The sequence below is a fragment of the Phragmites australis genome, chromosome 9 (genome assembly GCF_958298935.1).
Source record: "Phragmites australis chromosome 9, lpPhrAust1.1, whole genome shotgun sequence".
Lineage (NCBI taxonomy): Eukaryota > Viridiplantae > Streptophyta > Magnoliopsida > Poales > Poaceae > Phragmites > Phragmites australis.
Window position 1 is genome coordinate 31302202 of NC_084929.1, and position 11603 is coordinate 31313804.

Sequence of the window (11603 nt, forward strand, 5' to 3'; positions counted from 1 at the left end):
CATCGCATACCACACCGAAAATCAGCCCATTTTCCTCTCTCTAAATAACGGAAATCAGCCCAACTTTGTCATAAAAACCCAGCCCAGCTCGGGATATATTTTCCATTTCTTTGGGTCTGACACCTTCGAATTCCACAGCGCGTGGTGGAAACCTACCCTCACCGTTTCAGTCAGTTTTCCCTCCCAATTCCCCCCCCCCCCCCAATCCACATTCCCTCGCAGTCACTTCAACCTTCCCCGCAACCCCCCCACCAACCGACTCGCTCGTGCCCTCTTCGCCGCCTCGAAGCCTCGCCGGGGGAGAGCGGCGGAGTGTCGCACCGGCGCCGACGGCTGGGCGGGTGACATCGACCTCGGGGCGGCGGCGGCGGACGGCGTTCGCGGTCCCTCGCTTGCTGGGGAGGGCGTCGAGGCCGCGTCTGTTCATAAAATAGATGGTCCTCAGCAACTTCAAGTCCTACGCCGGGGAGCAGCGCATCGGCCCTTTCCACAAGGTCTCTCTCTCTCTCTCTCTCTCTCTCTCTCTCTCTCTCTCTCTCTCTCTCTCTCTCTCTCTCTCTCTCTCATACACATACCAGCGCGTGCGCGCAAGCTAAATTTCGCTTCGATGCGCTCACTTTTTTGGCTCATGGAAATCATTTGCGGCCTTGCAGCGGCGGTGAATACCCCGCGAGATCAATTTTGCATTCGCGACTTAAGTTTTTTTACTTGCCTATAGTGTCATTAAATCCTAGATGTGTTGCTAGCATAACGTTTTTGGTTAGATTTGGACAGTCTAGGCGCGAAGTTTGTATCGTTCTGATCGAGATTTACATATCTCGGCGCCTGTGAAAACCTAATTTAGTTGTGCCTATGTTATAGCTTCAATTTTGCTGTCCTGGTCGTGTTTCAATTTATGTAGTTAAGTGGTGATATGTTAGTTGTTTGGTTTTACATGTGCGGCTTTAATTCCAAACCCTAGAGTGCCGATGACATGTAGTGATGTCATTCTATCACACTCTGTTTTACTTGTACAATTGTTACCACAAAACACATTTGATTGCGATACATGCAACACAAGTAGGATTTGTACTTGCTAGAAGAGGGCTTTCCTTTTCAGTTCTAGAGCTTTTATTAGAATTGGGCGTGTATCTGGGGAAGTTTCTATTATAAGGAAACTCATCTTATCCTTGAAAGAGCATTTCTGCACTTGCTTAGCTTTCACTTGCTCTGTAGTCTGTACCATTTTACTTTGTTGAAGCTATGATGTTCAAATAAATGAGCAGACCCTTAATCCGTGCAGAAACTGTAACTATGCAAATAGAAAATTCTGACAATACAAAACATTTATATCATAATGGCCACAGCAGTACTTAATCATAATATGATTAGCTATAGCTCTTCAAATTACACACTAACGTCTGCAATAAGTGCTCACATTCAATAGGATTGATATCATTCCATTCTTTTTTCTTCCAACTTTGCACATTTAATAGTGATTATTAGAGACATAATTTCTATCTTGGTTGCAGAGCTTCTCGGCTGTCGTTGGGTCAAATGGCAGTGGAAAGAGCAATGTTATTGACGCAATGCCATTTGTGTTTGGGAAGCGTGCAAAGCAGGTTGGCATTATTGCTTCATATCGATATTTTTGTTTGATGATTATCAGTACATTGATTCATTTAATCTCACCGGCGGATTGTAAGCTATTTATTCTACGGATACATGTTGGAGCTTGTGTGTCAGTCTACCACAATAATTAAGGTTGATAGTAACAGCCTGCCATTTTCTGTGGGTTTGTATCCGAGATAAAAAGTATCCTCAAAAGTATTTTCCCAGAAGGCTTCTAGAACCCACCACATTGATACTCCCATAGAACCCACCATATTTCTTATGCAGTGCACGTCCTCAGTTAGTTCGTTTCTGCTCCCACTCAGTTCCACTATAGTCATCTCCTGCGTGTTTTGCATTATTTTCGTAGGACTATCTCTCATCGTCTCTTCTTTTACGCTCCAGCTTGTTACAACTTTGTGCTTATTCTGATACTACTTGGGCTAGTGATCTTTCTGATCGTCGATCTATTTCTGCCTATTGTGTTTTTCTTGGTGGTTCTCTTATTGTTTGGAAGACTAAAAAGCAGATCGTAGTTTCTCGTTCTAGTGCAAAGGTTGAGCTGCAAGCCATGGCATTGTTGACAACGGAGCTCAGTTGGTTACGGTGGTTACTTGAGGATTTTGATGTTTCTTCTCCCACACCTACTCCTTTTACTCAAACAATACATGTGCTATCAGTATTGCTCAGGATCTGGTGAAGCATGAGTTCACCAAGCATATTGGTGTTAATGCTTCTTACACACAGACACATGTATAAGATGAGGTGATTACTCTTTAGTATGTTCCTTCCGAGCTTCAGTTGATTGATTTCTTCCTAAAGGTACAGAGTACATCTCAACACAGGTTCTATCTCTCCAAATTCAGTGTGGTTGATCCCCCATGAGGTTAAGGGAGGTGTTAGACATATATATAGCTCTATGTAAATATTCCTAGAGTATAAGATGTTCTTTGCATATTGTAACTTGTACATGTATATATACTGGCATAGTGCTCCAGGGAATACAAGTTGCTATCTCCTAACACTTATTTCCTAACTTTTTCTACATTTGCATTTGAACCTTATCACCTGTTTCAGCATGATGGAGCTCAAGCAGAATTAACTGATGCTCTCAACCAAATGGAAAGTATAAAGGAGAAAATTAGAACAAATGAGTCTTATATTGTGGAGCTTCAAGAAAAGATAGAGAAACACCAGAGTGAAGCATCTGAATCTCGCAAAGTTGAACAGGTAAATCACTTCCAGCCTAATTTGAGCCATTTCTTCCCTCTGTAACTATTAAGTTTGGTCATCACTTTTCTGTGGACTATCCTAAGTTTGCTGTATGTCTTGCTCGGAAAATTCATTACAGGAATGCCGAAAACAGAAGGAGTTACTGATTCCTCTGGAACAAGAAGCAAGGCAGAAAGTTACAGAGATTAAATCCACAAGGGATTCTGAGAAGAATCAAAGCACTGCTGCGAAAGCAATTATGCAAGCCAAGGAATCAAATGAAATACAGGGCATTTATGGCAGGCTATGTGATCTTGGTGCAATTGATGGTATGATGTACTCGCTCTACCCACAAAACAATGATGCCCTACAATGTGTGTAGTGACTATTATAGGTTTGACAGCATATATCATTGTATTGGTGTCAATACCTGGATTGAACATGTTAAAGTGTTATGGGTCAATTTGCCATTATAATATGTTTTATAACATTGTACTTTTATAACTTCTTTCCATACATTCTAGTAAAACGTAATGGCCAAACTCGGCTTTGTTGTTTTCTACTTGTGGTCATTATGTTTCAGGTAATTCTTCAGTATGACATTTTTAGATGATACCAATTTTGTAAAAAAAAGCACAAGTATCTTTGTTTGTTTCTTACAATGCCAAGGCCGGTGCCTGTGTCTTGATGTTAGTGCATGAAACCCCTCGCAGATTATTATTTGTGTGTGCTGGACTTAGTTTTAGTTTAGTCTCTCATCTCAGATGGAAAGTATTTGTTCCACGATCTGGGAGGTTTTGAGTTCAAAAGTCATGGGTATCAAGGTCTAGGAAATTATTATGTGTTTTAATCCGAGAATTTCATTGTGTGATTATAAAGTAGTGTTGATTGAGGGCCTGGTATATTAATTAGAGTTCATTGTTAGAAGCATTTCTTCATCTTAATTTTATTAGCAACTGTGCCCTGCAGCAAAATATGACGTGGCCATATCAACAGCTTGCTCTGGTCTAAATTATATTCTTGTTGAAACAGCAAATTCGGCCCAAGCTTGTATTGAGTTACTACGTCGAAGGAATCGTGGGGAAAGGGCAACTTGTTTGATCCTGGTAACACCCTACTTTATTTTCTTCTGGACTTGTTATTTCGATGCAAAGTTTTCCCTGTTAATTTCATTGTTGTTGGCATGATAATTGGTATTTCTACATTTGACAAGAAAAACAAGCACACCTTCTTCATAGGCTTAAAGAGAAAGTAAAAAGACCTGAAGGAGTTCCACTCCTGATTGATCTGGTAAAGGTTAAAGATGAGAAGCTGAAGTTGCCTTTTTTTCATGTCTTGGGGAACACTGTTGTTGCGAACGATATTGATCAGGTTGATCCTTGAATTATTTTGTTTATTCTACTGCTCTTTCCTCCTGATGTAGCTGCTTGTAGTCATTATGTGCACTGTTATCTTTCACAAAAGTTTTTATTTGGCTCCCATATCATTTTCATGGAAACTGTTATTAGTTCTGAAAATTAGCTTATTAGTGACATATCCTATTCCATTTGGCTGGTACAAATGTTTATAAACCAGTGACAATAGACATCTCTGTTTGTCAGGCTTCCCGAATTGCATATAGTGCAGCAAAAGAGTTCCGTCGGGTAGTCACCCTGAACGGTGAACTTTTTGAGACCTCTGGTACCATGAGTGGTGGGGGTAACAAGTCACAGTGCGGCATGATGGGAACATCCATCCGAGAAAGTGTTTCGGAAGATGCTATTAAAAATGCTGAAAACATCTTAACAAGCTAGTTGATGAACTCAATAGGTTGCGCGAAAAAACGAATGATGCTAAGAAACGCTATCGGTCCTTGGAAGAAGCTAAATCCCGTATTGAAATGGAACTGGCAAAAGCTAAAAATGAGGTATGTAAACAAACAGTGTTCTGCTTGCTTCAAGTTGGTTTTTTATCTGAGAATGCTGGGCTGACTAACTTTTTATCACCTTATTTTCTCTCTTGAAATAGGTTGAGAGTATGAATGCACAGTATAGTTACAATGAAAAGTGACTGGATTTGCTGAAAGCTGCTTCACAACCCAAAGCTGATGAGGCTCGCAGAATGAAAGAGCTGGATGGCATCATATCTACTGAGCAAGTTGAATTAAATAAACTCACAAAATGTTCCAGCAAACTTAATGATCAGGCAAGTGCCTATACATAGCTTATAACTCTCATTTCTAGTTCCAAGCCTTATGCATCTGCCTCAACTCCCCCCACCCCCACCCCTCGCATCTTTGTGTATGCATGTACCGATATATCTGTACTTTGTTGTAGCATGCTTTTCCACCGTAATTTTCCACCGTAATTGAGTTGCCATAATGAATACCAGGCTTCAGAACTTCAGCAGAAAATTGAAAATGCAGGGGGGCAGGCGCTCAAGGATCAGAAGATAAAAGTTGCTAACATCCAATCTGTAAGTATATGGGTTTTGACTTGTATTCGTTTCCCTTTTTTGTTTACTCTGTTTTTTATTATTTAATGTTCCAAATGTCAGGAACTTGACAAAACAAGCTCAGAAATCAATCGACACAAAGTTAATATAACTACATGTGAGAAGTCGGTGAAAAAGTTTACCAAGGTCATTGAAGAATCAAAGAAAGAAAAAGAAAAGCTTCTTGCTGAAAAGGAGAAGATGATGTCTATTTTCAAAGAGATTGAGAAGAAAGCTTTTGTTGTTCAGGAAGAGTATAAGAAAACACAAGAGGTATTTGTTCAGTTGCTCTGCACTGTAGATGCATACACAAAGGAACTGAGCCTAGCTCAGTTGGTTGAAGATGTATGTCAAGACCATCTAGGTTCGAGTCCTCTTCGACGCGAATTTAGGTGCCTATTTCTTCTTATTCACGATGCCACCTAGTTCCTTTGGTCGAGTTTTTTTATTGGATTTGCATTTTTCAAATAGAAATTCTTATTTTGTTTTTTAACTTGTAGATGATGGACAACCATAAAGATGAGCTTGACAAAACTAAGGTATAATGCAACAAATTAAAGAAAGCAATGGATGAACTGAGGGCCTCGGAGGTATAAAATTTATATCCTTTAAGTGTTAGTGTCTTTATTAATTCTGCTGTACTGTGTCTTTCCACAACCTGATCTGTTTGTCCATACAACAGGTTGACGCAGAGTACAAATTGCAATATACAAAAAAGCTTGCCAAGGACTGGGAAATGAAGTTGAAAGCATTCAGAAAAAGGCTTGACGACATTCAGACAAATCTTGTTAAACACGTGGATCAGTATGTCTAACTGTTATTTTCCAGTTACTTTATGACCGTTGTATATTTCTGTAGTTTCTTCTCAGGTTAGTATTCATTTTTGCTTTTTCAGAATCCAAAAGGATGCTATTGATCCTGAGAAAGTCAAGGTGACTCTAGGTGATGAGCAACTCAAGGACGCGTGTGACAAGAAAAGGGCAATGGAGATGGTGGCATTGTTGGAAGCTCAGCTTAAAGACCTGAACCCAAACCTGGATTCCATAGCAGAGTATGAATGCATGAGATACCTGTTGATAAAAGATTTTTTTATCAATGGTTTTATTATTTCTCTTGGCTGAATCAGGTACCGTACACAGGCTCGTTTGTATAGTGAACGTGTTGATGAGCTAAATGCTACCACTCAGGAGCGTGATGATCTTAAAAAGCTGTATGATGGATTAAGGAAGAGAAGGCATGTCTCTTTTTCTTTATTTTCATTATTTTACTTTTGAGGGCACTTGAATTTCAACAATTATGTTGGTCGATTTGCCTCTTTATCTGCATTTTACACTATTTCAGGTTAGATGAGTTCATGGCTGGATTCAACATAATATCTTTGAAACTGAAGGAAATGTACAAGGTACTTGAATACATATAGCATCCTGTGTGTAGCACTCCCTCTGTTTTGACTACTTTATGTGCAGACCAAGAAGGCACACATTTGACATTGTAAGATTACGAGATTAAGCTGTTCCCACCCTTGTTAAATGAAATATTTCAAACCACCTGAGCTCTTTCACTGCTTTTGCTCTATATCTACACTGATGATCAAAGGGGGAGAGTAAGAGAGCCTGGGACTTTAGCCCATAATAAGGCTGTTCTCATTGTATTGCCTTTGTCTTCTGTATGTGTTGTACTTGTTGAAATGAATTCTTGTTAACTAACAATATGGTTTCAAATAACCCCCTTTGATTTCAGATGATTACTCTTGGAGGCGATGCTGAGCTGGAACTTGTTGATTCCTTGGACCCATTTTCAGAAGGTGTTGTTTTCAGTGTGAGGCCTCCCAAGAAAAGCTGGAAAAACATTGCCTATCTATCTGGCGGTGAGAAGGTATTTTCCATTCTTGTAGATATGTCAGAATGTTCAGTTATAGTCTTGTTTAATGGACATTGGACAAGCATGCGTCCGTATCCGAAAGGGCAGATGATACCGATGCAAAGTGAAATTTACCTTTGCACGATTCGTGATGGGTAATATAAACTCACGTGTCACGTCTGCCACTATATTTTGCAGTCTGAGAAACATGTTTGAATTAGCCGACAGGTTGGTTGGCATTTACAAGACAGATAATTGCACAAAGAGTATAGCGATCAACCCTGGAAAAGCTTTGCCGAGAGCATGAAGGTAGTCTAATGGTGTGCTATGGGAGCTTCAGCTGAATGTAATCTTTGTAGTGCCCTCTTGGAACTGAGGTTCCTTCGGCATTCCGATTTGTCATGCAGCTTGCGAACTCGTATGCTATGTAAAGTTATGGAATGAGACATTTGGTCACCTGAGAATGTGACTATATGCATATTATGTTCGAGCCGAACGTGGATAACTACGGTAACCTAGTCTATCATTTCGTTTATCGAACAGTTCTTTTTGTCCCACATTAGTTTCGTGTAATATTTTTTAAATTTGGCCGAGAGCTCTGTCATTCACTTTAATGATGGTGGACACCTGGAATTGAGCCTAGTGGACGTACCGCTTTGCTGTTTTGCTTCTAATATCCCGCTTGTCTATTTGGAATAGAAGCAGCTTTGTACTCCGAAAAGAATTGGTTCGTCTTCGGGCTAACTATCCACGTAGTCCATAGATGCCGTGACCATTAATATAGATGATTTAATTAAAGTTTGCCGCATGAAAAAGGTACGTATATTTGTTGTTAAAAATACTTTCAAATGGTTATAATTTCAATAATTTGAAAGATACTTAAAAAATCATGAAAAAAGAATTTATTGGAGATGTCTAAACCAAGATAACGGAGAGCAACATCGGCTATCCACGCCTGAGGAGCTTAGACAGAGTTAACGTGAGCTTCTGTCCGCTACTACCGCAAAAGAATAAAAATATAATAAATTTAAAAACCTATAACTATTTTAATATATATTATAGAAAACTAAAACCTAAAACTATTTTAATATACATAATAAAAAACTATAACTTTCTTACTTTTCATCCACATGTCATCCTTTATAGCTATAATAAATAGATTAATTGTGGATCTATCTGGACAGTGGATCCATAGTTAAATTTTTTTTTTAACATATGTTAAAATAGTTATAAAATTTTAAAATAAACATTAAAAATTATAATTTTTATAACATACATTAAAATAATTGTAGATTTTTAAAATTTACTTATAAAAATGTTTACTAACCTTGGGACAGGATTTGGATTGACCCATGTCCTGGAGACACATGAGACTTAGCGGTCGTAATGGATCAAATTCGACGGTAATGAAGTATCTTGTTGCATGTGCCTATGCGGGCTGGAAGCAGAGTACTTTACGTCATCGTCTTTCCTACTGGAAGGACGTACACCTTGCAACCCTTTTAAAGGCGCGATCCAGATCACTGATGGGACTAGGAAGCTGATCGTCGGTCGTGTTGTTGGTGCCTACTTCCGTCCCTCTTCATTCGTTCGTCATTATATCGAGCACCATGCAGATTAGACTGAAAAAAATGTCCTAAATAACCACAGCAGCACGTACCCGACGTACGCTTCGGCGGTTGGGCTCGAGTCACGAGTTTGGGACAGCTGATCCAAATTCTATGAGAATAATTATCCTGCCCAAATGATTCGGTCACTAAAAATGATTTTAGTTTTTTAAAGAAAATTTTATAGTGGAGTAATTCAAAGAAAACTGTTTTTCAGCCCTAATATCTAATTCATTTTAAAAAATCACTCATACAGTATCATAACTAAAAACAGCTCCCACTGACTCCATAAGCGTCTCTGAAAACCCTACTAAATAAACCCTAAGTTGAGGTGAAATCCCACGCCAGAAAAGCATCCAGATGTACCCGCACTTGGCTAAGAACACCGGTAAAAATGCCCCTTTCGTTTTTGGAAAGAACCAGCAAAAAGCGTGCTGCCGACAAGACGCCAACCAGGGGAGAAAAAGAAGACGAACAAGAACACGGACGACGACGAGAATGGCAAGCTTTTCTTAAATAGGCATATATACACCCGGACCTGCGCTCTCCACTCCCCTTTCGATTATCCTCAATAGTTACTAGACTCACTACGTACCATGATCCACGATCCCACCCTTGATACTGATCTACCACTACTCCATGCGCGTACATGGAGATCACGACCCGAACAGCAGCGCCGGCGGCTCGTTGAGGTCGAACGGCAGGCTCCTCGGCCCCGTCCGGAGTTCCAGCGCCGTTGACGGCAGCGACGCGGCGACGTTGGGCCCCGGCGGGGTCATGGCCTGGTGCAGCCTCGACGGGAAGTAGACGAATTGCCAGGGGGACGGGTGGCTGATTTCGAGGCCGCCGAAGGAGCTGGGCGCCAGCACCGGGTGCGGAGGCGGGCGCGGGTGGACCGGAGGGCAGCGGCCGCGCCCGCCGCTGCCGAAGTTGGTCCTCGCCTTGGAGCCGCGCAGCGCGACGGCTGCGCGGTCGTAGGCGAGCGCGGCCTCGACGGGCGTGTCGTAGGTGCCCAGCCACACCCGCATCTTCCTCCACGGGTCGCGGATCTCCGCCGCGTACCGGCCCCACGGCCGCTTCCGCACACCGCGGTAGTGCGCCTCCGCTCGCTGCTGGTCCCCTCCTCCGACGCCGCCTCTCACCACGCCTCCGCCGTCCCCTACACCACCACGGACGCTCCCGTGTCCTCCTCTCATGTCCCACTCCATCTGTCTCCTCTCACTCAGTCAGGCTGGTTGGGCAGCTGGTTGGTCGTCTCGGTTGCGGCAGCGGAGTGTTAACTCTTATAGTAGGCACCGCGATCGCACGGGGTGGCGTGGGTCGATGAATGGCTGCACTTAACTAATGGCCGCGCCTCGTGAAACGGGGAGGTAGGTGTACGAGGGCTGGGCTTTGAGGCTGTCGCTGACCGGGCGCGCGCACGGCATCATGAATCAGCGTCATCAGCCGCCGCGCGATTTGACGCCTTGCGGGGCCGCCCCCACCGGCGAGAGTGGTCTCGTCTCGTCTATCTACTGTATACTCCCCTGGGGCGACGCTAGCAGTAGTCTACACTTCTTCCCCTGGGGCGACGCGCTGGCTGCCCCTGCCTGCCGCCGTGACGCCAGCCCTACCGCACCGAGCAGCAGAGCACTGAGCACGGACGCCTCGTCCTGTCACTCCCACCGCCCCCCGGCCCCCGCCACACCGCGCCAGCGGCATGCGCGAGCGAACGAGCGAGTCACCGAGCCCCACGCACTGACTCGCGGGACCCCCCCCCCCCCATCGGTGGCGATGCACATGCTCATGCGGCGTACGTGAACGGTGCGCGGCCAGAACCAATAAACCTACTCGTGCAGTCAGCAGCCGCGCATGACTCGTGGGCCTACGAGGAGTACGCGTCCCGCCATGTAAGCGGGCGCGCGGGCGGAACACGCCGAGGTTTCGTGGGAGTGCAAGGCGACGCGCCGGGACACGATTCGGAAGGGCGCGGCTCACGTGGGGTGGGACGGAGGGAGGCGTGTCGTGTTGTTGGGGGCAGCACGGTTGCGGGGGAGTACGCGTCACGCGTGTGCCGCGGCGCTACTCAACGGAAGGTGGGCCCCGGGCGCCATGAAAAAGGCACACGGCCGTGGCCTGGCCTATACGGTGGGTGGGTAGGGCGTTTGGTCCCCTGCGCCTGCGAGTGAGGCTCGGCACGGCAGCGTTCGTGGTGGGGTGGGGGTGTTGCTTTCTTCGAGTCTACCGGGGACGGCTGATCCGTCCAAATCTCGGCGGCAGAGGGCATTTATAGCGAGGAAATATTTTCGGGAACGGGCATGGCGACCTGCGCCGCGGCAGCAGGAGGGGAGGGCCTTGGGAACGTGCGACCTTGACTGCCATCCTGCCTTCCTGCTGGGTGAGGCAGTGACGGGCCTGGGCGCGCTGCTTTGGGAAGAGGCGTACCATTCAAGGGCCAAGCCTTTCGTTGGAACAGCGGTGTGCCTATGCTATGGCCTATGGCTACGGATGCAATGCAATCCATAAAAAAGGATCCGATTCTTGCTGCACCTTGGTTGTACTGTACCCCGGACCCCTGGCGTTGTACAGCAAGAATCCTTGATATATTCGTTTCTCCGGGCGTTAGGATCACGAAAACGAAAACTTACGTTATCTCTAACTATATTATCTTCATTTCGTTTTTTTATTCTCTTCTTTGTTTTTTTTTCATATTCAACGGTTTTATTTCGAGGGGAATCGTGAAAGGAAATGAGAGAAAATTCTATTTGGGAGGAAAATCATTTTGTGACGAAAATCGGAAAAAAAATCATTTCGTGACGAAAACCGTAAAAAAAATCGTTAAAAAAAACAAAAATTATGATCGGAAAAAAACGGTTGTACTTA

At 43.9% G+C, this 11603-nt stretch overlaps 1 protein-coding gene and 1 pseudogene across 1 annotated transcript; one reads left to right on the forward strand and one right to left on the reverse strand.

Moving 5' to 3' along the window:
• Positions 1-229: 229 nt before the first annotated feature.
• Positions 230-7689, forward strand: LOC133929149 (structural maintenance of chromosomes protein 4-like; annotated as a pseudogene).
• A 1525-nt stretch (positions 7690-9214) lies between these two features.
• LOC133929150 (ethylene-responsive transcription factor 12-like) lies at positions 9215-10379 on the reverse strand. Its single transcript, XM_062375780.1, has one exon. The coding sequence runs from the start codon at positions 9947-9949 to the stop codon at positions 9398-9400; it is 552 nt and encodes a 183-aa protein (XP_062231764.1). The 5' UTR covers positions 9950-10379; the 3' UTR covers positions 9215-9397.
• Between the last annotated feature and the right edge of the window lie 1224 nt (positions 10380-11603).

Excerpts from the sequence above, each read along its gene's own strand:
- LOC133929150 (XM_062375780.1), bottom strand. The coding sequence starts at position 9,949 with ATGGAGTGGGACATGAGAGGAGGACACGGGAGCGTCCGTGGTGGTGTA.